This window comes from Narcine bancroftii, chromosome 14 (genome assembly GCF_036971445.1).
Source record: "Narcine bancroftii isolate sNarBan1 chromosome 14, sNarBan1.hap1, whole genome shotgun sequence".
NCBI lineage: Eukaryota > Metazoa > Chordata > Chondrichthyes > Torpediniformes > Narcinidae > Narcine > Narcine bancroftii.
In genome coordinates this window covers 15,687,190-15,714,331 of record NC_091482.1, presented here as the reverse complement: position 1 = coordinate 15,714,331, position 27,142 = coordinate 15,687,190, and the positions used below count along the sequence as shown (strand labels likewise).

At 39.1% G+C, this 27,142-nt stretch overlaps 1 protein-coding gene across 1 annotated transcript in view; it reads left to right on the top strand.

Moving 5' to 3' along the window:
• Nucleotides 1–27,142, top strand: part of aatf (apoptosis antagonizing transcription factor) — a 129,461-nt gene that overhangs the window by 27,176 nt on the left and 75,143 nt on the right. Inside the window, exon 5 of the mRNA XM_069911760.1 lies at nt 26,303–26,417. Coding sequence (XP_069767861.1) covers nt 26,303–26,417 — 115 coding nt within the window. The remainder of the gene's footprint in view (nt 1–26,302; nt 26,418–27,142) is intronic.

The following is a 27,142-nucleotide window of genomic DNA, read 5'->3' as shown; positions in this document are numbered from 1 at the left end:
ACTGAATAGACGTGGAAGAATTTCTTTCACTAGAAGATGGTGAATCTGTGGATTTTGTTGCTAAAGGCCATTGAGGAGGCCAAGTCATTGCGTGTATTTAAGGCAGAGATCGATAAGTTCTTGATTAGCCAGGGCATCGAAGGTAATGGGGGGAAATGAGTGGGGAAATGGATCAGCTAAAGATTGATTGGCGGGGCAGTTTAGATGGGCTGAATAGCCTATTTCTGTTCCTATTTCTTATGGCTGGTCTCTGAAGTGGTTATGAATCTGATGGATACAAGAGTGATATGATAGTTTCCAACATAGTTCATGAATCTAGTTATCCACTAGATCTTCATCGACTCCATCTACAACTATTCAACCCCTTGAGTTTTGCAAAGTTAAAATTGCTGCCTGCCGAATTCCAATTCTCTCCTACACCCCATGCAGGCAGGCCATGGAACATCAAAACTTTAAAAAAAAGTTATGTTGGTTTCTGGTTTTACCACACCTCCAGCCAGTGACTTGCAGCCCAACCATCCTTTGAATAAAAGGCTTTTCCTCATCTCTAATCTTTCAGCTGATTCCCTCAAATGATCAACTCCTCCTATAAAGTGAAATGGGCTTTGCTTTCCATTCTGTCTCAGGCAAGGTTAATTCCGCAAACCTCAATTAAATCTCTATTCCAAATAAAAGGACTTGTAAATAAATTCTCTTGCCCCTAGCAATTTCCTCATAAATCTAACCTGTGCCTTTTTATTATCTTGGCTGATAAGCAAAACATCCCATATGCCTTTATAGTCTTCTCCACATGTCCTGTTACCTTTTAGGGTCAATGGTGGGGCACTCCAAGGACCCTTGAGACTGATACACTTTGCAGTCTTTTTTGTGTGTATTTCCTCGCCTTTTATATTAAAAAAAACTTTTTTCTAATCCATGCATATAAATTAAATTTAAGGCAGCAGGTCAAATTATCCAGCAGAACAGAAAAAAGATTTACTTTGTGAAATGGGCTGAATTTGATAAACTATTCTGTCTGAATGTGGTGGTGTAGATCCAAGCGTAGTCCTGGCCCATTATACTGGAGCATTCTTTAATCAAAATCAAGAGTGCTAAAATTAACCTTTCTGAAAAGAGGTTACATTTTGAGGAATGCTTTTGTAGCATGCAGTATTATCACAGTCTAAGTTGCATTATCACAGGAAATGCACGTGTAAAATTAGTACTTGCACTGCCTCCTTCCTTTTCCCCCCCCCTCCAGAAAAAAGTTTGCCCTTGCACCACCATTTAAATGTTTGCATCCCTCACCTAAGTATTAATTTAATGAAGTTCATACTTTAAGGGTGTGTGTTAGGTATCTCTTCTGCTTCACACTTGCAAGAACTTTGTGTATAGTTGGTATATTCTTCCTGAAACTCTGTGGGTTTCCTCTGCCAGATGCTTAGTTTTTCCCATATTCTAAAAGCATCAGAGTGAATTAGTTGTAGGGCCACAGGTGAATGCGAGAGAATGCCAATTGACTTGGGACCAATGAATAGAATGGCTTCCCTCTCTATAACGAGTAACATAAAAAATGTTTATATTGTGCAATTGTCAATTGTTCAATTATTACAACCATTAAGAGGTGTAAGCATTAAAATGGGTCAGATTTCAAGTTTGTTCAACTGACCAATTAAGAAAAACCTGTTCGTTGCTGGGTCTTAATTCTTTGTTCATGCTCACTGAGAGCTTACTCCTTTCTCCAGGAGCAGTATTCCAAATTGAATTTGTGATGTCCTCACACCATAGCAAAATGCATGTATGATCCAATCAGTGGTGGGATCTAGCCCACTGTCCTATATTAGGGCATCGTGATATTCATCAGTTGTGCATGTACAATCTCCAGTTGACCACTGAATACAAGATCAGTGTGATTTAGGCAATGGCCTAGTGTGCAGTTTGAATTGTAAGTAGACCATCAGCAAGTCGGCATTTGATTTATTTCTAGTGGTTTGACAATGTGTTCCTTGAAGGGCAATATTATCCTGTCTTTGGTGCATTTGCTGATCTGAAATTTGCACAGTCATTTACAATGTCCTCCATATTCTTTTCCACTGCTTATTATCGCGTGGAAAATGTGGAAAATGTTACTCTAGAATATGACAAAGATTTAATTGAGAAATTTAGATTCGAGTAGTATTTACATCCTTACTGAAAGTATAATTTTTAATAGTATTTAGATGTTTATCATTTAAATAGTTTATAGCTATAAATTTTTATTCTTGAAATAGATATTTATCCTGTTGACTGTCAATGGAGGTCTATTACCTGGCTATATCTAGGTATAACAGCGAGATGGGGGGGGGGGGGGGGGGGGGGGGGGGGGAGGGCGAAGTCCCAGTCTTATTACTCCTTATCTGAATTGCTGTCACTCAGGATTTACTTACTTAACCTATGAGGGGGGGAAAAAAGTAGTTTACAGGTTAAAAAATGTTTATGTGGAACAAGGCAGCAAATCTCCACACAGACAATAAGAGAAATAACCTAATTTGTGTTTCTGTGCAATTGTTAGAATGCCCTTGTTTTTTTCAAAATTGTCATGGATTATTTTTGTTTCTGGGTAGTTGATTGGCACTGGAGAAGGTGGCAGATGGAGTAAATTGTAGGGAAAATCTGATTATTTTTGGTAGAAAAACTTTGTTTAATAAATAATGAGATAAGATCCATCTTGGTGAGCCCTTTAAGGCCAAAGTTGACATCCACCAATGTGTGAGGAGGGGAAAATGGTGTTTTGGTCTTCGTTGCAAGAGAATTGGAATACAAAAATTGGGAATTATAGCTCAAGACTGAGGAGCTGCCAAACCTATGTGGCGTTCTAGTCTCCACACATAAACAGGGATATACCATATATACTCATTAATAATTGAACTAGTGTAATGGTCTACCCTCCCTTTGGCCCAAGAATCTCGTGTTTTCTGTTTGACCCATGTAAAAGTTGACCCCCCCCCCCCCCTTATTTTCGGCCCTGACTGCCTGCCTATCTGAGCTCCCAAGGCCCTGACCATGGATCCTCACCCCAGATGCCCACCCATCCACGCTCACGACACCCCTCCAATACAGGTTTACCACCCGGTCCCGGCCAATCAAGCTCCTGACACCTTGAACGAAGCAGATACACTAGTTTATATGGTACTTGGATATACTTTTTCTGGAGGTGATGGAGTGTAGATTGGATAGGATGGGTTGTACGTCGGACGAGTAGGATTGGTTGAAACTCTTAGAATTGAGAGGATAGTATGCTCAATGATTCTGAGGATTAACAAGTAAATTGGTGAAAGGCAGTTTCCTCCAGCTGTTGTATGGATAGATGGAAAACATTTAAAGAAGCAATTTCCCCCAGTCTGCGCCCAGTCACAATGTAGAAGAATTTTAGTGTTTTAAATTTCTTTGAAGGTAGTTCACAGCAAGTGCATCAAGTAAAGGAGACACTCAGATTACTTTTAATTTGCACAGGTGCTCAAATAAAGTCAGCTCATTTGTTGGGGGGGAGGGGGGGGGGGAGAAAGTCATACATTCTGCCTATGGATTAACTTTTGTGGAATTGGGATATTTAGTTTGACTCCACAGACCAAAGCTCTAGTCATTTTAACAAAACAAAATGTTTAAATTGCCTGCTTCGTTTCTTGGATTTTCCCCACAAATCATGCACTGTAATTGGGTAAATTAATTTTGTTGAAACTCTAAAAGCAAAGTGTAAGGATCACCACATTCCAAGTTTATTGTCATCAGACTGTACACATTCAACCCAGTGAAACAGCGTTTCTCCAGACCACGGTGCACACGCATATACGTATAATAATCACGTATATCAGGGTTTAATTTAAAACAAATATATAAATAATTTGGGATGCTTTACTCAGTCACTGGATACTATTCATCAATCTCTCGCCCTGCAAGAAGAAGTTATTTCCCAGCCTGGCAGTCCTCATTTTTGATGCTCCATGGTGGTGGTGGCTCCAAGGCCTTGTATTAGCTCTATTTATGTAACACTTCTGGTAAATGTCAGTCAAGGAAAGGGAGACCCTCATGCCACACAATGATGCATCTGGAAAAGTCGCTCTCAATTGTGCTCTTGTAAAAAGTTGCCAGGATAGGGGCTGGTAGCCTTGGTCTCCTTAGGAAGTGTAGGCACTGCTGCGCCTTCCTGACTAATGAAGTGTTTTCCTTTGATTTCTTTAATATTTAGAACATTTGCAATATCTGCCTTAAACAAGCATTCATCTCTTTGAGACTGTGAACTATAGTTCTGTATAGCTTGGCCAGAGAAAGCGTCAACGTTTCATCGTCTGTCAAGATAAACATTATTTCTAGTTTGGGTGGGGATTTCTTTGATTGACAATGAAAAGCACAGTATTTGTCCTTGCCTGCACTTTAGCTAAAGCAATATTAAAATACTTCAGTATACATAATACTATGCAGAAAAAAAGGACTGATAACCACTGGACTGACACTATTTGGTGTGCTGAGCAATGAAAATTTAAATAGTTTGGGGATGTTGTATGCTTAGATCAGGATTTCTGTGCATTGGTGAATGGATGTTGAGTTGAAATTCTGGAATCCTACGAGTGGATCAGAATTGTGTTTGATCAGGTATACATTTATACAGACTCAAGTTGAATAGGTTAATATTCTTTCAGCAAACTTTATAAGTGTAATTATGATATTTGATGCTGCAGTAAAGATTTAAGACTGGATGCTACAATCTTTTTGAGCAAAACTCCAATAATTAGTGAGTTAAAATGAGAAAATTGTAACATCTTCTGGGTTTCTGATGTTGGCCCAATAATTAAAAGACAATGGCGAGTGTACAAATTTGTGATGGTTATCTCTATGCTCCTTCTGTAAACATGCATGAATGTTATAATCATAGCCCACCCCACCGCCTCCCCCCCCCATCCCCACCCAGACAAGGCCATGGTCTATTTTTGGACTCCTGTCGTAAAAATAAATAAATTCTGTTCGATCAAGTTTCTGTAAGGAATGTGAGCCTGAATTTCTTTTGCCACTTTCGCAAGCTCAACATATTCTAAAGTATTTTGTAGCCAATTGAGTATACTTTCTTTGAAGACTTTTCATGGTTGCATTTTATGAAGGTTTCTGTGCAAGTGAACCAGTTAGTTAATCATAGTTAGAGCTTTAAAGAGAAATAAAGTTTGGGAGTACGCATTAATCATAATGAAAAATTTAATGTAATTTGGTATTTTAAGCACACGACATAATCTGCATTTAATATAAAGATTGTCTGTTGCTCAACATCGCCATTTTTGATATGTGATCTCACAGTTTTGCATTTTCTGTAATCGGAACATTTGTTTCTATTTGTAGTTTGTTCATTCCATGGTTTTTACAATGTTGTCACTTAATAATAATATGGGGTTTTATTTTCTCAAGAGCCAAAATAGTAATGAGTTAGTTCAATTTTTATTTTTCGAATATTTTATGTTGCATTTTATTCCCCCCACCCCTACAAGCCATTAATGAAAAGCTGCTCCAGGAAAGGTGGGAAATATCCATTAAAACTTTATTTGTGTATAGTTTTTTTTAAATTTTTTATTTTTCACACCATAAATCACAATAGCCATGATATACACTTTTTCTTTTTCACACATTTACAGTGACTTTTTCTCCCCCCCCCCCCCTTCCCTCCTCCCAAGCCACCCCCCCACCCCCCCCCCCCTCTCATCCATTTTAGGTATACAATCTAGGTTGCATTAATTCAGTCAGACAATGTTGTCATTCAACAAAAATACACCAGAAATTCTACAGAGATTTGTGTATAGTTGAAATTAGTTCAGCGTGGGGGAAATGTCATCTGTATACATTGTATTTAAATTATAGTGTAGTGTAGTTTATATTTAGGTACTATTTTCTGACCCTTTGATTATATTTCATATCTGTAAAGTATAATTGCACACACATTTAAAGCATGATGGTAGTTACTCCATTCATCCCTCATCTTAAGTGATTCAAAACTAGGTTTGAAATCAAAAATCTAACTTTTTTTAGCCCTTGTTTTGAAGTAGTATACGATACAAAGAAGCAAATACTGTACTTGCAGATTTAAACTAGCATTTTGCATTGTAGGTGTGCAGTGTCAGGCAAGTGCTGCACCAAGAGCAGAGAGTTTCATCTTGAAAGAGGGTGAATTATTGTTCTGTCGTTTGTGAATTTTCTATTGTAAATGAAACCATATTGTGTAATTATTAGTATGTGAGTCGATAAAATTCTTGAAATAAAATATATTTGCTCAAAATTGGGAGTTGGAGGTAAAAGATTTCAGTCTGCTGGCTCCAAATGTCTCATGGCAAGTTCCAATTCTCAGTGCAGATTATTCATTTTCAAATTGTTTACAGAGAGGTATAAAATGCACAGGCTGAGAGCGCAGTGTCACATATTCTTCCATACCTTGAAGAAGGGCTCAAGCCCGATGCGTTGGTTATGTATCTTTATTTTTGCTACACGTGATCAGCTGAGTTTCTCCCACATTGCGATTTACTTCAACCATGGTGCGTTGGTTATGTATCTTTATTTTTGCTACACGTAATCAGCTGAGTTTCTCCCACATTGCGATTTACTTCAACCATTGTGCGTTGGTTATGTTTCTTTATTTTTGCTACACGTGATCAGCTGAGTTTCTCCCACATTGCGATTTACTTCAACCATGGTGCGTTGGTTATGTATCTTTATTTTTGCTACACGTGATCAGCTGAGTTTCTCCCACATTGCGATTTACTTCAACCATGGTGCGTTGGTTATGTATCTTTATTTTTGCTACATGTGATCAGCTGAATTTCTCCCACATTGCGATTTACTTCAACCATGGTGCGTTGGTTATGTATCTTTATTTTTGCTACATGTGATCAGCTGAGTTTCTCCCACATTGGGATTTACTTCAACCATGGTGTCTGCATGTTTTACTTCAATTATTCTTTCTGTACTTCAAAAGTTTTTGAATATATTAGAATTGTATTACTAATGTTAAAGAAAACATTTTGCTTTTATTCTGGATAGTTGAAGTTTTACAATTTAAAATGAAAATGCACCACTAATTTTAAAGGCAAAAGCAGTTTCATAGAAACTGTTTAGTAACCTATTTCTAGATTTTGGTGAATGACTAGCTGCTTTCTGAACAGAGGAAAAATTGTGGATATATTAATATCTTAATTGGAAGAATAGTGTCCAATTTAGCATTTGGAGAGAATTGGACAATTTGCCAGATTTCTTTTGAGGAATCAATGATCAAGAAGCTGAATGTGAGGTAGAGAACTTCAGGAGGTCAAAACACTTCAAAAAGAATAAAAATTGAATTGGGGAAAAAAAAGATTTTCCAGTAATACCTCCCGTTTGAAGTGAATGGACTGGCAGCTCCTGCACTGCCTAATCTGGCATATGTTTGATGGGGAAGGATCCTGGCTGTTCTGTAATATTGACCGTTTGCTATCCACTAGTAGGGTTTACCTTCTGAAATTACCCGCCAGTAGCACCTAGCAATTTGGGATTGTGGTGTTTGTGCAAGAACTATCCTACCTTTATGTAGAGAAAAGCTGACAGTTCAACAAAGAACCATCATAATTTCCCTGTAAGTTCTGATCCACGTGATTCACGAGGTCAACGTAGATTAAACAAGTGGATAATATTAAGGGAAATGGCAGTCCACAAAGACATGCTGAGTGGAAAGATATCGTGATGGAACCCATATGTTTACAGATTGTCTCGCAAGTTTTTGTGAGACCTGATGTTTGTATTTCTGTGAGTGTCATGCACAATAATTTCTTGTTGGAAAATATAAAATTCTATGAATGATGCTTGATATGATAAGCGATACTAATCAATTTTTGATACGATAAACATGATTGGTGGGTTCTGTAGATAGGCTGAACAAAAGCAAATAGGACACATCCAGGATAAATTGGAATTGTTTATTGTCGCATGTACTGAGAAACTGTAAAATGCTCTGTTTTGTGTGTTATCCAGGCAAGTGTCAATATGCAGCAGGTTATTCAATAGTAACAAATAAATGTGCAGGGAATAGTTTAAATTATATTTTTTTAAAATTAGGCATACTGCACTGTAACAGGCCAATTTGGCCCTATGAGTGTTCCCAGGAACCTCTAGGGGGAAAAAAAACTCGCGTAGACACGGGAAGAACATACAGACTTCTTACAGTGGGATTCGAACCCCGGTCCTAATCGCTGGTGCTTTAAAGGCTGTGCGTTAACTGGTATGCCAACCATGCCGCCCCAAGTTACGTGTTACAAGTCAAGTAGTCCAGGGTATGGAGTAAAGTACCTTTAAATCTGTGCAAAGGCATCATTTAAGGGTTTGATAACAGCAGGAGGAGAAACTGTCTTTGAATTTGGTAGGCACATTTTGAGAGGGGATGACTATGCTGGGATTTGTCCTTTAAATGTATTCTCAGCTTTCCCCAGACAACACGAGATCTAGGCAGCCGATGGAAGGAAAGGTTGGGTCATGTGTTGGCCTGAACTGTGTTTGCAATTCTCTGCAGATTCTTGTGCTCTTGGGCAAAAGCAGAAATGTAAAATCATTTGGTGCAAAGTTCTTTGCTGCTTGACGCAAGGTTGAACAGCAGGAGATCCAGATTAAAGTCGAAGAATGTTAGTGGAAAATGCAATAGCTACCAACTAATTTTTTTTAAAGAGGAAATTAATTAAATTGTAAAGTAAAAGATAAGTGGTCCAACTGAAATAAAAAGCCAGAAAAGGAGATAGGCATGTAGAAAAATCACCAAAGTAAGGAATCTTGTTGAAAGATTTAATTAAAAGATGTTTCCTTTAAAATTCCAGCACCTGTCACTGGATTACATCATGTTTACTTTGTGTTGACGTGGCACTGGTTGCCGCTTTAACACTATTTCAATAGTTTCTCCGAAAACAATACATTGGCAGTGAAGTATTTTTGTTTTAGTTTTGTAATGTTTTTCGGGACTTGAAAGATGGACATTGGCTAGAGTTTTGGGTACTGACAGTAGTTATGTTTGTAATAAATAAGTCTTTGATATTGTGTTCCTCTAAGCTAGAGTTTGACAGCCTGCAACGTCTAAATTGGCACACGAAACTTGGCCACAATCCTAGAATGTAGACCAGCTGTGTATCTGTAATCCAGCATGAATCAGTGTCGTGGAATGGCAAAAGGCCTCTTATGTAAAATTCAACTTGCTTGAAGAAAGATAATGATTTGACTGTGCCTGACATGGTTTCAGTTGCTTTTCTAATCCCTTTCAGCTCAATGAAAACATGTGCAAGCTCCAAAATGGGGATATAATGAAGGGGAAGAGGAATTGATTTTAAAATTGATGGGGTAGGCAAGCAACTATGTGTTTCCTCATGTAAAGTTCCACTGGTACACTGATTGTGAGGTTATTTTCAAATGAAAGAATTTTGCAGAGATTGCGTCTTTCGAGCCATCCGTTCATTTGTCACCCATGGATTTGCTTCGTATCTACAATAATTAATTAGGCTGTGCTACTGGATAAAGTTAGGGTCATTACTTATGTAGGTTGTTTTATCAATTATAATGGATAAGATTTCAACAATTCTAATTAAAAAAAGATGTTAAATTTCCTTGTAAATCTAACCTTTCACTTCAAAGAATGTAAGGTATTACATTTGCCAAGGTATAACGCAATATGACCTGTTGTACGTACAAAATCTTCAGTGTAGGGATAATCTACCAGTTGTCTTCACAAAGGGTCTATATTACCTTGATTTTCTTTCCATTTGAATGTCCTTGAATGGCAAATTGCATGGCACTGTGCCACATTTGTCACTGTACTCCAAATTCTACTTCCTTACAGCACATATACCACAATGCAAAATGTTTAATTTTGATGTTGGTTTAACAGAGGGCATTACTCCAACAGCTACATGGATAATGTGGCACTTATGCAGGACAGGAACGGAGTTACAGAGAAAGGTTAAACAGGTTAGGACTTTATTCCATGGAGCGCATAAGAATGAGGGGAGTATTGATAGAGGTATACAAAGTTATGATGGGTATAGATAGAGAAAAATTCCACTGAAGTTAGGTGAGGTAAAAACTAGAGGATGAAACTAAGGGTGAAAGGGGAGAAGATTAAAGGGAACATTAGGGAAATTTTTTTCATGTGTTGAGTGGCGGGAGTGTGGAACGAGCTGCCAGCTTAATTGGTAAATACAGGCTTAATTTTGACACAAGAAAAATTAGGACAGGTACATGGATGGTAGAGTCATGGAGGGATATGGTCTGGGTGCAGGTCAACGGGACTAAGCAGAAAAATAATTTGGCACAGACGAGGAGGACTGAAGGGGCTGCTTCTATGCTCAATGTTCTCTAGTTCCTTGCATTATAGCACTGGAGCAGACTTCATTGGATCGACTGTTAATGTGAGATTTTATCTATCTGGCTGTTCAGATGGGTTATTAGGGTTTGTTTTGAAGTGTAGCAAGTTCCTCCAATAAACATCCAACATTCAACTTCCTCCCAACCTTGTCAAAATAGGTTATTTGTTCAAACAATGAGAAGCTGGAGGGTTAGGCAACTTCCATGGAGAGAAATGGCTTAGCAAACATTTCATATTGGAAGTCTTAATCTTGAAAAAGAGTCCTGATCCAAAATGTTCCCTGACCGTTTCTCTCTGTTTCCACCTGACCTACTGAGTCCTTGCAGTTTCCCACTGATCCTGATTCTAGAATCGGAAGTTCTCGCGTTACTCTCAGTTAGTTAGTCACACTCTTATTGGAGTTTTAGTCATGCAAATTTGTCAGATTTGTGAAGCAAGATGGTTTCCTGAGGATCTAAAAGAAATGGTATTAATGTTTTCTTGAGTGCATTCATACATGACAGCAGAGATTTTTAAAAATTAGTCCAGATGGTGTTATATTTAAAATACTATTTTAAATTATGAATTAACAATTATATAACACCTAATCTAATTTAACTAACATCTAAACTTAACTAGATTTATCTACACTTATCTCACTTAAACTATATGCGAATATATTGGTGTGTGTGGAATACACTGAGCCACTTACAGCTCAAAGCTCAATTCTTGAAGGGGAGTTTCAGGTTCATTAATTCATTGACGACGCCTTGGCTTGAAATTGATGCGACACACAGGTGTTGGATGAACGCAACATGCAGTCCTTGGATGAATGTGCCACGCAAGCTTTAAAAATAAGTTACCCAGTTCCTTGAAGAGGGTGAAAGAAACTGGGGGTGATAGAACATTAATTCCTTATGAAACCATTATTGAGGTGCTTCACAGAAATGTCTTTTTCAGATGAGTACCTTCTTCTGCATTAGAGAACCCTTTTCATGGATCTGTCATGGTATTTCTTCTGCAACTTTAAAACCCTTTGTGGGTCAATCAAAGTAGTCTCTCATCCTTGTGTCTATAACCACACAGAGGCCAAGTGGGTTTCTCATTCCCACGAAGGAGGTCGAAGAGCTGTTTACTCTTGTGCTGTGTCCTTAAAATGCCCTCTTGAGCAAATGATGCACTGTTCTTTCCAGGGCTTCTGTGTTGATTCTGCAACTGTATCAAGTAAAAGGAACATGATGTTCAAAGCTTGCTGCTGGTTTCAGAGTCACTTCAAATCCTGCAGGCAGGTTGTTAAATCTGTACTCTTAAAAGGAGAGTCCCACAATAAAATGAAGTGAAAAACGGGAGAACGTCACAAGAATAAAACACAAAAGTCTGGAGACTGCAGTGATTGAAGTAAAACACAATGCTGGAGAAATTTAGCAGGTCAAACAGTGTACCTAATATAGCAAATATAAATATAGGGCTCTAGGCCAAAATGTTGGTTATATAAAGTACACGGTTTGACCGACTGATTTTTCTCCGGTATTTTTAAAATTATTTTCTTAGTTGCATACCCTTTCCTGATTTAGGCATAATAACCAGGTTAATTAATTTGGATGCTAATATTTTAGATTTATTTTCATACGAGTTGCAAACCACAATGAGTTGGAAATGGGACAAATTAGTTTTCCCTCTTATTTAATCCTTCTGCATTGCAGGCTGGAAACACAACAGATTGCAGATACTGGAACCTAGAGCAAATAAAACAAAACGGCTGAAGGGTTGAACAGCATCTGTTTCATCTCAACCTGAAACATTTACCTTTCTTTGCCTCTACAGGAGCTGCTTAACCCACTGAGTTCTTCCAGCAGTCTGTCCTTTTGCATTGTACTGTTATGAGCCCAGAAGACCCCAAAACCCAGCAGCAATAGATATTCACCAAGACAAATGGTTACTTAAACAAAAGTTGCTTTTAATTATCTTTAAACATGAAAACAGAATCACACTTTAACTTAACCCCCTTCTAATTCTAAGCACACGTGTATGTAATGTATTTGTAAGTTCTGAAAAGTTCTTTGGTTCACAGTCCAATCTCATCTCTCATTCCTCCAAGTTCACTGGTTGCAGGCAATTCTTACACTGTGCACTTTATAAAGTTCACCAGGCTTTGGTGCTTGAAAGGTAAATGGTTACCACTCAGGAAGGTTTCCAGAGAGAGATTTGTTGTACATTTACTTGTATCAGCCACTTCAGTGTCTTGTCGAAGAAACTTGCCCGGTCAGGGTTCTCTAGATGATAACCTCTTTCTTTCAGGTCACCACAGAGTTCCTTTCTGTTTCGCTTATTCCAAGTGAAACATTAGACAGCTACTCCTCTCCTCTTGCATGAACCACAAGGGCTTTGACCAGCCATCTTCCAAATGGAGCTTTCCACAAGTTTGCGAACTTGTGCTGTTTCAGTCCCGGCACCTTCTGCTGGCTGTAACACTGTAGAAGATCTCTCTCTGAAAGCTTGTTTGACTCTCTCTGCTTGCAAAACCACATGACCCTCCTAGAAGAGAAAGCTCTCTTCCAGACAGTTCGGACAAGATCTTTCATCCGTTCCCTTTTGTAAACCACAATCCATTAGTAGTCTCTTGAGCACTCTCCAAAGCTCTTGCAAAAACTGTGGAGCCGATATGTCTAGCATTAGCAGAGCTCCAGTATTTCAAATAAGATCTGCTTTAAAGTGTTTAGATGTAACCTACTCTAACAAACCTTTCCCTATTTATCTCCCAAAAACATACCTATTTTGTTCAATCAGCACCATTTGGTGCTTTGGTATGGAATGATGCACACTGTTCTCTTTGGTGAAAGTGTCTTTGCCTTTGCTTGGTGCTGTTGAAGGAATAGCAGAAATGGAAGAATTGCCATTGCAAGTCAATTTCTGCAGTCACAAGAAAACCTTGAATATTGGTTTCAGGCTGCCTTAATACATCAATGTGGTACCTGATGTACAATTTAAAAGCTCAGTCATATATATAGTGTGTCAGGCTCCCTTTTTGTGCCAAAATTAGAGTACAGGAGTATTTCTTGTTGCAAAGTTGAAGGAATCTTCCAAATTGTTCTTTTCAAAAAGTAAAAGATGATAATTTTTAGCTTTTATCATTTGTAACTTTAAACTCTTATCATTTTTTGTAAATGGCTTCCATTACGATGAACATCAGTTACACAGGCATAATGATTAACAGATCTTGGGACTTAAGCTTCTTCACCTTATTGTTCTTTATCTGGAGACTGATGTTTTCAACTGTTTCTCACCAAATACTTTTGACTCTGGAAAACCTGCTCATATTTGTGTTAACAAAGTTGCTCATCTTATCAGACAGACTATACCACCCATTTAACCTACAACTCCTGATATGTTTCAAACGATGGGGGAGTGGAACTGGAGCTCCCAGAGAAAACCCACTTAGACATGGAGAGAATGTACCCACTCCTTCCAGGCAGCGTGGGATTTGAACCCAAGTCCTGATTACTGGTGCTGTAACAGCTTTGCACTCACTGCTACACTAACTATGCCACCCAAGTACTTTCAAGTACTGTTCAATTCTATTGAATGGGTGATTAATAGTAAGTTCCAATTTTGCCATCCAAATAATTCCTTCATAAGGTTACACTGGATCTTTGCGTGTGAACATTGGGAATGTTCAAAACAGGCAGCAAATTCACCAAAGTCTGTACATCTGGCAATTTGCAGTTCTAAAGAAGTTATGAAAAAGTTTCTTGCAAAGATTTGTTAATGGCTGTCCAGTTTCCTCTCCTTGCTTTATCTGATTTTTGGTCGATGGCTCATTTTCCATTAATTTAACCCTCTCCCTATCATCCAGTCATGTCCTCTTTAGAACCTTTGAACTGTTCCACATATCCTAATGTAATTGGCAGCTTTATTCATTCCTCATTCGTCAACATTTCAAATGTTGCGACCTTTTACAATGTCCAGTCAGTTAGCAATGAATTGCAAATAAGTTCAAGGGAATACAGTTAATCTATTCTATTGCCGTTTCTTCTAAAATTCTTGCAATTCTGGATAGTACACAAGTTTTTAAAAAAAATTGTGGTGGAAATGTTCTCGTTCATGAACCTGCCAATATTTTTTTTATTGCTGCCCTCTAATACTGGTTAGTGGAGCACCTAATTTTCCTCTTCTAACCACTCACAAGGATGTATAGGAGCTTCCTGAATCCTGTCGGTCAACTGTCTTTGCCTGCACTCTCCTGGGGCACCCTAGATCAGTATGTTGAGGAAGTAACAAGGGAGCAGGTTAAATTTTTTTTAATATAATTTAAATTAAAGGGTCCATAAACCCATGCTACCCAATTGACCTAAAATCCCCAGTACATTTCGAACGGTGGGGGGAAATTTTGAGCCCCCTGAGAAAACCCACAAAGACACAGGGAGAATATACCAACTGCTTGCAGACAGCGTGGGATTCAAAATCCTTGCTGATCAGTGGCACAGTATTGCCTTAACCAGTACACTAACTGTGTCGCCCTATTTTAAATGTGGTATCATATAATGAAGAAGGGTTCTTAATCTGATTGTGTAGAAACCTTTAATGAGGAGTGACCTTCATAAATTTTATATAAAGGCTGAAGGTGGTCCAGTTGAATGTGAAACTAAATATAATCGAAGCAAACTTCAAAGAAATGAGTATGCATTGGCTATAATAGATTGGGAAACTACATTAAGGTGGCAAACAAGCAATGACGATTGCTTGAAGAATAAATAAATATTTAATTAAAAAGCATTTCCTTTTTAAGGCAGGTGAGCTGCAGGATTGGTAACAAGAATCCATCAAAAAAATAGATTGATGGAAATTAAATGGCATCAAACTGCACAGAAGTATCTTCTGGAAATGGTGGAAAACAAAAAGTTTAGAGTTACCATGTTGGGGCAAAAAAAAGTATTTTTAAAATACAGATTGAGAAATTAGTGGGGCCGAAAGCTGACAAATCCCTTGGACTCAATGGCCTCCCTTCCAAGGCATTGAAAAAGCTGGCTATCGAGATGCTGGTTTTCATCTTTCAAAGTTCTGTGGATTGTAGAATGGTCCTCCTTGGTGGGAATCAAATATGCTGAGCCTTCAGCCTGTTCAGTCCACCTCACTGTTCTGAATGAAGTGTTATAATCCTGGTACATTGTTGGGTGCTAAGTTGGTATTCAGGATGGAGATTGAATGGTGCACCCACAACAACTTCTCACTTAATGTTACCAAGACCAAGAAGCTGATAGTTGACTTAAGGAAGGGAAAATCAGAGGTGTGTGAATTTAAGTTCTTGGGAATCGCTAGGATCTTTCCAAGACCCAATGCACAAATGGGATCATGCAGAAAGCATGTCAGCGTCTCTTTCTTCAGGAGTTTGCGGAGCTTTGTAGGTAGGTCAGAATCAGAATTTATTGTCATGAACAAGTCACGAAATTCGGTGTTTTGCGGCAGCGTCACAGTGGAAACATTCATTTTATGAACCATCTTACAACAATGTTAGTGCACGAAAAGTAAGGCAGTGTCTTTGGTTCTAGAATTTGATGGCAGTGGGGAAGAAACTGTCGCTATGCCACTGAGGGCTCATCTTTAGACTCCTGTATCTCCTTCCCGATGGTAGCAGAGTGAAGAAGGCATGGCCTGGGTAGTTGGGGTCTTTGAGGATAGAGCCCACATTTTTTAAGCTACCTCATCATTGGACATTGGAAGCCCTGGCAAATTTCTTCGGATGTTTGGTAAAAGTGTGCTGACCAGCTGCATCACGCTCTGGTATGGGGATGCCAATACCCCTGAGCATAAAGCCCTGCAAAAGATAATGAGCATCACTGCAAAACCCTCTCCACCATTGAGAATGTCAGAATGTCTACAGAGACCATCATCAAGGATTCACATCAACCAGCACTTGTTCTGTTTTGGTTGATATAGGTGCCATAAAACTCGCACCACCAAGTTCAGGAACAGCTGCTATGCTTCCACCAACAGACTCAACCACAAACCCAGATTCATTTAAGGACTCTTACTTTGCACTTTATTCATTGTTTTCTTCTCTTTATTGCACAGTCAGTTTGTTTACACGTGTCGTTGAGTAGTATTTTTTTTGAACTACCAATAAGTGGTAATCCTGCCTGGCCTGCAGGAAAAAAATAATCTGAGAGTTGTATGTGATGTCATGTATGTACTCTGTGACAATAAATCTGAAATCAGAAATGTGGGTTATGAGAAAGGTGTAGAAAGGCCTCAAGACTAGATAAATAGGCAATCTCAGACTGAAGTTAGAAGAATGTTTTCACGGGCTGGATGGTGGTGAATTGTTAGAACTCCCTGTCTAACGGGATTATGAAGATTTGCTTGTGAGTGTATTCAAAGCAGTGATCGATTTTGGGATACTGAAAGATACGTAGTTAATGAGGGAAAGTCATGCTGAAACAAAAGATGATTGAATGACAGAGCATGCATCAAGGAGCCAAGTGCACTACCCTTGTTGCAGTTTCTTCTGTTGCAAAGTTTTTTCCCCCAAAGTATCGGCATACTCTATATAATGAACTCCTGACCAGGCCAAATAATGTATTCAGAATCTATGATTTTGCATTGCATGAAGATGTAAATGATGTTCTAAAACCCCTCTATTTTGTTACGTGAACTGTCAGAAATGATATTACAGAAACAAGCAAGAAATAAATTTAAAGTTGATGCTAATTTGCTTAAATATTTTAATCAAAATATGTCCATTGGTTTGGAAGCTAATGGTTTTTCATGTATCCAGCCAAAAATTCAAACTGTTACATATACATTGGCCTAAGCTTATATTTTGTGCTTATACAGTATAATGTGTAGTATCTATATTTGTAAGTTTTACTGCCTTATAACAGTTCATTTAAATGGTTGATTACCTGCTAATAAAGGATTTTTGCTGACTACATATTGGCATTCAAATTAAGTTTGATAAGGTATTAAACACGTGTAAGGTTGCGCTGAATTAATACTTTCAACTCTTCTGTCAGTCAGATTGAACAGTCTAAATTCATCAGAGCTTCTTTCTGTCAAAATTATAATTCTGTGGGGTATTACAGGATAAACCGAAAAGTAGCACTTGTGGGCTGTAAGATTATAGAATAATGCTAATTCAGCAGTGGAGCAGTTCATATGTTATTCTTTGTTAAGGAACTTTGCAGAACCTTAATGTTGAAGCTTATTGTCATTCCATGTTGATAATCTTCGACTGGTTTAATAATTTTTCCTCATGCCTGGCTAGTCTGCAAGTTGCACAATAATCACTCAGGCAGCTTTGTAATCAATGCCCACAGTAATAGGATTCCTCTGGCCACTGGCAATTAATAAATTTGTGTCTTTTTAAAACACTAGCAAGTTGGCCTGAAATACGAGTGACTAGCTTCTCATTTGCATATTTATTGCAGTGGAAAAATTCACAAGGAATGATTGATGTGGAGCCTGCCTTTTGAATTCCAAACAGCACATTATTATGAAATGAAAAATGCTGGTGTACAGTTGATTAAAGTTGAAGACGGCAGGATCGGTGTTTTTTAGATTGTAGGAGAATTAAAGGCATACTTTAATGGATGTTGACAAGAAATGAACTAACAAAAGCAAAGCAAAGGATTTGGTTGAAAAGATTTAATCAAATGTATTCTTGGGATTAATTGCAGGGGACGACTAGAGAAAGCAGCAGGCTTGTGGATTTGAATGAAAACCATTGTTCTCGGGTCACAGATGTGGGTTTCCTGTCATATTGAGCGATAGACTTGCTATCCTAAGAGTGATGGTGGACGAAGCACTTTTTTTTGAAAGTCATTCCTCTGTTTAATAAGTAATACTCATTATTTTCATAACTAGAAAGAAAGGAAACTGATCCAGAAAGGCTGGAATATATAAAAGGTATTATCCTCTTCCCACCCCACCACCACCCCGATCAAATTCATTTTCAGGTTCATTTTTGAGGCATGGGCATGACTCAAAATACCAGCATTAATTGCCCATCCCCAACTGCCCTTAAACTTTGTGGCACACCGCTCCTTCGTTTACTGCGGCCCGTGGAATGGAAAGCGTGGTCTGCTATGACGTGCTATTTCAGGAATTTGACCTGATGGCACAAAAGGCTGATGTTTCCAATTAGGATAGTGTGTTGCTTGTAGAATTTTCTGGTGAGGTTGCAGGTAAGAGAGTTGCTGACAAAGCGTAAGTGAATCATTGGGTTTTGCGGTAGTCAGAAGAAAAACATGAAAGCCTGCAGACGCTGTGGTAGAAGTACTGGAAATCCCCTGATTATGAACGAGATCCATTCCTATATCTGTCTTTAAGTCATAAGTCAGAACAGGTACATACAGTTCTTATTTGGCATCAATTCGTGAAATGTTTGTCTTAATGCTGTAAAAAAAATTTTTTTTTAAAGAAACAGCAGTTTACATAGAAAAAAAAAAGATCATGATTAAACGTTAACACATACTCTCATTCCATCGATGTTTTGCATACCAGAAGGGGGATTCGTGAGGTCACATTATGCGCATGCACGAATTGGGGACACCATTTATTCCTAAGTAAGAGTTGTCCGCAAGTCAGACATTCGTAACCGGGGACTCCCTGTAAAAACAATGCTGGAGAAACTCAGCAGTTCAAACGGTGTATTTCATATAGCAAAGATAAAGATACTAGCCAACGTTTAGGGCTTGAGTGCTGCATCAAGGTATGGAAAATGTCGGCAGGTGTCTGCACAAAATGGGGAGGGGTGGGGGAGGAGCATGATCCCAAAGGTAGGAGGTAATAGGTGGATGAGGGAGGGCACACCAACAAGCAAGGGGAGGAGAGATGGCACTGACAATAGAAAGGGATAGGGTTGGAGAGCTAATGGATAGAAGACAAAGAGGAAGGGAAGAAGAATGGAGAGTAGGTTAGCAGAAACCGGAGAAGTCAATGTTAATGTTGGAGAGTGCCCAGACAGAAAATCAGGTGTTGTTCCTTATGGATGGTTTTGGAGGGAGAGTACATGAGGTGAATCATTGGTATGCACTTGTCGTATTTTAAACTGGATCTTGAATGAGTTGCCTAGCAAGGGGATAATTAGGACATGGTTAAATCATATTCGACTCCCTGATCAAGGCTCTAACTGGACCCTGAATTGCATCACTCTCTTTACCCCCCACCACAACTACCACAATCCCTCTCTTCACTCTACCCAAAGTTTCTATTGAATTTTTAAAAAGTTAAACATCATTTAGACATACATAATAGTAACAGGCCCTTCTGGCCCACAGGCCCATGATGTCCAATTACATCCAATCCCCTTCCCCTGGTACTTTTGAAGGGTGGGAGGAAACCGGAGTACTCGGATGAAACCCTCTCAGACAGAGGGAGAATGTGCAAGCTCCTTCACAGGCAGCACTGGATTTGAACCCTGCTAGCTGGACCCGTAACAATGCTGTGCTAACCGCTACACTAACCATGCCACCCTCCGTGGTCCCACAGTGGTGTAGTGAACAAAGAAAATTGTTAAAGGCTATTGAGACATGACAACGAATTTAAGCCTTTGCAGCTACTTTATTTTTCTAGAATATTTTCATGATCCAAAGAATCATTGCTACATGTGTGAACCAATTTAGCCTGCTTACCCCTTTGAATTTCTTTCTTTTAAATTATATTTATTGAGTTTAATAAAAAAATACAAACATATTGATCCAATACACAGATTTAAAGATAAGAAAAAGACAATTAGCGCCTATTGCAAAAATACTGAAATAATACATATCAACGTTGTGTGTGAACATCTCGATTACCCCTTTTACAAAATTTCTGAAAAGAGAAAAAAAAAGAAAACTCCTTATTAATCAAACCTCTCTTTCCAAACAAGTTTGCTTGTTAATCTGAAATACTTAGGAAATGAAAGACGACATTCAGAAACCAGACGGTGCTGTTCGGGAGCATCCAATTGTCCCAATTTGTTAAATTATAGGCCCCACATCCTGTAGAAGTTCCTTTTTAGATCTTAAACTTTTAAAAAATGTTTTACATAAAAATCTTCCAAGCGTGTATGATCAAATTCATCATATTAATTCAGAATGCAAACAAATAACAATCTAAAACTATATACATGATGGTGTATATAAACACTCCCCCATTCAAAATACCTCCCTCCTCCAAAATTCTCCCCCACCCTCAGAATAATTAAAATAAGAATAAAATATAGTGGTATAGAAAGAAGAAACTTTCAGGATTTCCCAGAGGACTATCTTCTCACTTATCTACTTTACCAAAATCTTTTAATACATTTTGGAGGTCATTTCTGATCGATTCAGAGGTACAGGAAGGCCCAACATTATCAATTTAAACCTTATGTTTGGGTATACATGCTCCAATTAACATTGAATCTAATTTTTTTCTAAACTTAGGAAAGCAATTACCTTCTGTAACCATTGTCCATGAATTTCTACAAGTTTTATCTAATGAATTAAACTGGTGCAGGACGGACTTCTGTGATACATCTGCGACAGTTTAAGATTTGTGAGGATATTGTTTCCAGCCCTTTGATATGGTGGTTCACTAGTTCAGGGACATGGGTCAAGGGAAGAATGGAGATAAATTATTTCTCTATCATGTAAGTCCTAATCCCACCAGACCCAAATGTTGAGATCCTGGATCTTTCTGTTGAGTGGCTGTCACAGTTTTGAAATATTTTCCATTGCAAGTGATGAGAGCTCTCTCTTGTTGTGGTGTCAAAATAATGCAGTAGCTTGCTTGAACATTACAAAGAAAAGTAAACCATATTGGTGCAGCCTTGCACACTAGACAAAACTGGTAAAGATGACCCTTAAATTACTTCACTTAAAAAAAAACATTAGTAAACTGGGAGGATTATTCCAAAGTTCCAGTCAAATTATGGTCTCTATTACAATACCAGCTTTGTGTTCTAGAGTCATTTATTTAATTTTTTTTTTCTGTTGTGATATTTTAAGTTTGTTCTCTTGAGCAGTAGTTCAAGCCTCACATATTGTGACAGTTGCGCTATCTTCCATTAACTCTTTGTGAAATGTTAACGATAACAATTTTCAATTCAATAATTTGTCTGTTGGTAACTAACTTTTTTAAACTATCTTACATTTAGCAGTAGGAATGTAATATATTTTTGCAGATAGACAAAAGAAAATTGTAGATTTTAAAGGTTTCAGGAAATGACCTCGAATGTGTTAGATAAAAATGACCTGATTGGAAGAAAATTCATAATTACTGCAATAAGGTATTTATCTTGCATCTATTACATTTGTCCATCCGTGCGGTACCGGATGTAAACAGCATCTTCATTGTTGAGGTCTTTCATGGCTTGTTTCAGCATCATGCTGAAAAAGATTGAAGTCTATTCAATCTGAGGCGCCTGCAAGCTCACACCAAGACACAAGAGCAACTTGTCCGTGAACTACTCTTTGCAGAAGATGCCGCTTTAGTTGCCCATTCAGAGCCAGCTCTTCAGCGCTTGACGTCCTGTTTTGCGGAAACTGCCAGAATGTTTGGCCTGGAAGTCAGCCTGAAGAAAACTGAGGTCCTCCATCAGCCAGCTCCCCACCATGACTACCAGCCCCCCACATCTCCCTCGGGCACACAAAACTCAAAACAGTCAACCAGTTTACCTATCTCGGCTGCACCATTTCATCGGATGCAAGGATCGACAACGAGATAGATAACAGACTCGCCAAGGCAAATAGCGCCTTTGGAAGACTACACAAAAGAGTCTGGAAAAACAACCAACTGAAAAACCTCACAAAGATTAGCGTATACAGAGCCGTTGTCATACCCACACTCCTGTTCGGCTCCGAATCATGGGTCCTTTACCGGCATCACCTACGGCTCCTAGAACGCTTCCACCAGCATTGTCTCCGCTCCATCCTCAACATTCATTGGAGCGACTTCATCTCCAACATCAAAGTACTCGAGATGGCAGAGGCCGACAGCATCGAATCTACGCTGCTGAAGATCCAACTGCGCTGGGTAGGTCACGTCTCCAGAATGGAGGACCATCGCCTTCCCAAGATCGTGTTATATGGCGAGCTCTCCACTGGCCACCGAGACAGAGGTGCACCAAAGAAGAGGTACAAGGACTGCCTAAAGAAAGCTCTTGGTGCCTGCCACATTGACCACCGCCAGTGGGCTGATATCGCCTCAAACCGTGCATCTTGGCGCCTCACAGTTCGGCAGGCAGCAACCTCCTTTGAAGAAGACCGCAGAGCCCACCTCACCGTCAAAAGACAAAGGAGGAAAAACCCAACACCCAACCCCAACCCACCAATTTTCCCTTGCAACTGCGTCTGCCTGTCCCGCATCGGACTTGTCAGCCACAAACGAGCCTGCAGCTGACGTGGACATTACCTCTCCATAAATCTTCGTCTGTGAAGCCAAGCCAAAGAAGAAGAATTACATTTGTAAATATACACTACTTATAGCTTTACTTTACCTACCCCTCCCCCCCCCCCAACCATAACCTACAATTAAATATTTTTCTATATTAGTGTACTGCATATTAGTGGTCAAGGAACCAGAGCACCATATTTTTAAGTTTCATTTAAAGAAAATAAATCCTCCAGTCCCTTAAATGATTAGTCATGTATTAAGTGTTTATGGGCTGTGTGGTCTCAATTTGTCATTTAGTGTTGTGATTTCCAAAAATTAAAGGCTGTTGTCAATGCTTTGAGATTGCTCCCTCTCACGGCTACATTCCTTTATCCCACACCCCAACAAAAAACAGAAACATAACTCAATTTGGCATGGGAGTAAATAAATATGGAAATTTTTGAAATACATTAACAATAGCAAATTTTTCAGAATACTTAAGTTGACATTTGGTAAACTTAAAAAACAGATCATGCAGTAACAGAGGGTGAACTAGTTGCCCAAGGCAGGCAGATTTAGAGTGCAGTAAGTGGCACTCAATTTCTGTATGAAACTAGAATGCAAGAAATCATCAATAAAATAGATATGTAGCAATTTCTCGTTTTCTGCTCTCTATTTCCCCAATCTGTCTTCTCTCCTTTTAACTTGCTGCCCTCTGCTAATCCATGGTGGACATTGGGTTTGTCATTTAGTTGACTGCAAACCTAGATCAATCAATGTCCAGAAAACTAAAGGTGGAGGGCGCATTCTAATTTTTGTTCACTGTAACGTTGCCTTCTAATCATTCCTTTTAGTCTCTCAGGACCTGGCACCACTAAGAGCCGCAAAGATGTGCACCAGTTTCATGCGGATACGTTACTGGTTCTACAAGAAGCCGAACTCCTTTTTATCCATTTGAAGTTGAATGCCACATGATGTACAAAACACACACTTCACTGGTAAAACCCTCCCCACCTTTGAGAACATCTACAGGGAACGCTGCCGTCGGAGAGCAGCAGCAATCATCAAAGATCCACATCACCCAGCACCTGCTGTATTCTTGCTGCTACGATCAGGAAAGAGGTAGAGGTGCCACAAGACTCGCACCACTGGGCTCAGAAACCGCATCAGACTCCTAACAACAAAATCAATCAGGGACTTGTTTAAGGACTTACTTCTCCATTTTATTGATTTTTTTCTCTCTCTCTCTGTTGCACAGTTAGTTTGTTTATATTTCTTTTTGTTTAAATAATTGTGTAATTGTTCTTGTGCAAACAATTGTGTAATTATGCGGCATGTTTAGCACAACGCTGATATAGCGCCAGCGATCAGGACTGGGGTTCGAATCCCATGCTATCTGTAAAGAGTCTGTATGTTCTCTCCATGTCTGCGTGAGTTTCTTCTGGATCCTCTGGTTTCCTCCCACCATTCAAAATGTACCGGGGGTTGTGGGTGTGATTGGGCAGCAGGGACCAAAAGGGCCTGTTGCTGTGGTGTGTCTAAACTGAAAATTTCAAATTAATCAAACTGCTTCAATGGAGTGGGGGTGGGGGGGGGGGGGGGGGGAAGGGGGAAGAGAAGCCAAGTTAATAAGTAATTTTGATATTTGTAGCCTATTCAGTGGGACCCTCAGGCAGAGGAATTCTTCTGGAATACTCCATGTTTTTTGTTGCTATTCTTTAGAGGATGTGGGTGACGCTGTTAGAATTATTTTGTGAACCTTTAAGTGCTCCTGAACGGAGGAGGGAGTTGCTCATATTGGTAGGTCTGAAGTCATTTGCGGGCCATTATGGCTAAGGGTAGAAGGTTTATTTCACTGCACAGCTATTAAATCATATGGGTTTTTATGACTATTTGCTCTTTTCATGGTTACTGTTTTAAAACTAGTAATTTTTTTTTGTTTTATTTAAGGCACAAATTTAAATTCCCATCATGCCATGATTAGTTTGAACTTGTGTCACTTGGTAAATTTTTAAATTTATATAAATTAAAAAAAATTAAGATATACACCACAGAACCAGGCCCTTCCGGCCCATGATCTCGTGCCGCCCAATTACACTCAAGTGACCTACAACCCCTGTACATTTTGGAGAGTGGGAAGAAACCAGAGCCCTCAGAGGAAACCCACAAAGACACGGGGAGACCGTACAAATTCCTTACAGACAACGCCGATTCAAACCTGAGTTGCTGGCTCTGTAACAGTGTGGCGCTAACTCCTACTCAAACTGTGCCATCCCTATACTAACACGCTGCCCAAATAGTCAGTAATGTAGCCAATACCTCTGCGATCAAATCCCTGATTTTTATAATATGCCAGTAAAATTCAAAAGTTTCTTTTGTTTGAAATTGTAACTTGCTAAAATACAAGCAACCTCTATCATTGTTCACCTCGTGGCTTGGCTTCGCAAATGAAGATTTAGGAAGGATCGTAGCCATGGGCCTCCACAATGGATTTTTTTAGGTGGAATGTAATGTGCGCAGTACTGGCCCCACCCTTAACATCCAGGGTTTATCTGCTGGGACAGTGACAGTCTTGAGTCCTAGGTTTTACGTTGGAATGTTCTCCTAGATCAGCAGTTTTTAAACTGCCCCTCCCCAAACTCACATTCTACTTTAAGCAATCCCCCATGCCATAAGTGCTCTGTGATTAGTAAGGGATTGCTTAAGGTGGTATGTGGGTAGAAAGAAAAAGTTTGAAAACCACTGTTTTAATCGTACTTAATTGACTCGTTATGTGCACGGCTTTATAACTCCAAAGGAAATGGGCCAATGGCAATCCCTTACTAATCGCAGAGCACTAATGGCATAAGGATTGCTGAAGGTAGAATGTGAATTTAAGGGGGCTGTTTGAAACCTGCCTGATGAGGCTAATGAACCCCTTCTGCCAAGGTTTGGAATGAGAGTTTTCCTTCTTAGGTTGGCTGCTAACCAAGGCTAATGAGCCCAGCCTACCCATCCAGTAACACTGACAGACACTCAGTCACCCTGTGATGTAGCAAACTCAGTGAAAATGGGGGACAGGAACGATGAGGTGTTGCTACGGATCCAGTAATGTAAGCAAGGCCATTTGCAGTGACCTCCTGCCTGGCAAGCCGGACGTGGTGATCACTACACTGAGAAAAGAGGGGCGATGTATCATGCGTGCACTTTCCCTGGGACCATCAGACCCAGACCTCACCCACCCCCTCTATTATTGTAGAATGGATGTAATTATTGGCAGTGTTACGTTGATGCACATAACGAATAAGGAAAATAAACTTTTACCACAAAGATGGTGCAGTTTTTGTGTGTAATCTGTGCCTTCCATGCAGGCCTAACATGGATGACGCAATAATGTCTTTATTACATATTTAGAAGCTTTCATTTTCTTACCAGTTTACTGTTATGTGATTGGCTTTAAGATGGATTACCATTCCAGACTTTTGATGCCAATTTTGGGACACTAAGTAACTTTTAATCAGTAGTATCTTAATGATGTACTAATTCCATATTTTTCCCACAAATGGGGTTATCTCTGAAGTGACTAAAATATAAAATGAATACAGATAAAGTGTAATGTATAAACTTCATGCATGCTTTTCTCCTTAGCCTCTAAAGCATTGAAGGCACTCTTGAGGTCACAAGTTGAGCTTCAGGATGAACTACTTTTCCAGCATCCTGACACGCAACACTTTGTCAGTGGCAGGAATCCAGAGACAGATAGGTAAGCCTGGTGATGAAATGTAAGTGAGATGATAATGGGATATTTTAGCCACTTTCAAAGCACTGCCAATATTGTATTCCACCTAATTGCAGTGGATGTTGAGCAGGTGTTTGCGAAGCCATTGGGAGTTAGTCGACAAGATTGTGTTGGCAGTCCAAGAACAGTCCCAATAGACGTGAATTTACTGCCTTTATGTGGCTATCAAAATAAATGGTGGTGAATTCAAGTTCATAGATTTATACAACACTCAGGAAGAATTTTGTGGATGCCAAATCTTAGCTGTTTTAAGTGTTTTCCTCCAAGTGTGGTACAACTTCCAAGTAATTCACAGTTTTAAAAAATTATATATAATTATTTTTTGTTCTTGGATAAATATTAGTTTTAATTATTTCCTGTTTAATTTTTAAAATTTAGACACGGTAACAAACCCTTTCAACAGCAATTCCCTCCTCTTTGCACTCTACTTTCCTACCAGAAGAGCAGCAACTTTATATGGACGACCACTTCAATGTTACATTATCAATTTGGTCATTTTCCTTTTTGTTTTTAAAGCTCCCTGGTGATTGCATTAACCCCCACCATCACCGGGTCAAGCTACCAGGAATGGTCACTAAATATAATCTACAACCCCAAAACAACAATTTATTTCCCCAACCTCACATTTTGTTTTCCAGAATTTCCTGGCAGTGTGAACAACATTCACTGCAGTTCACAAGTCCATGCTG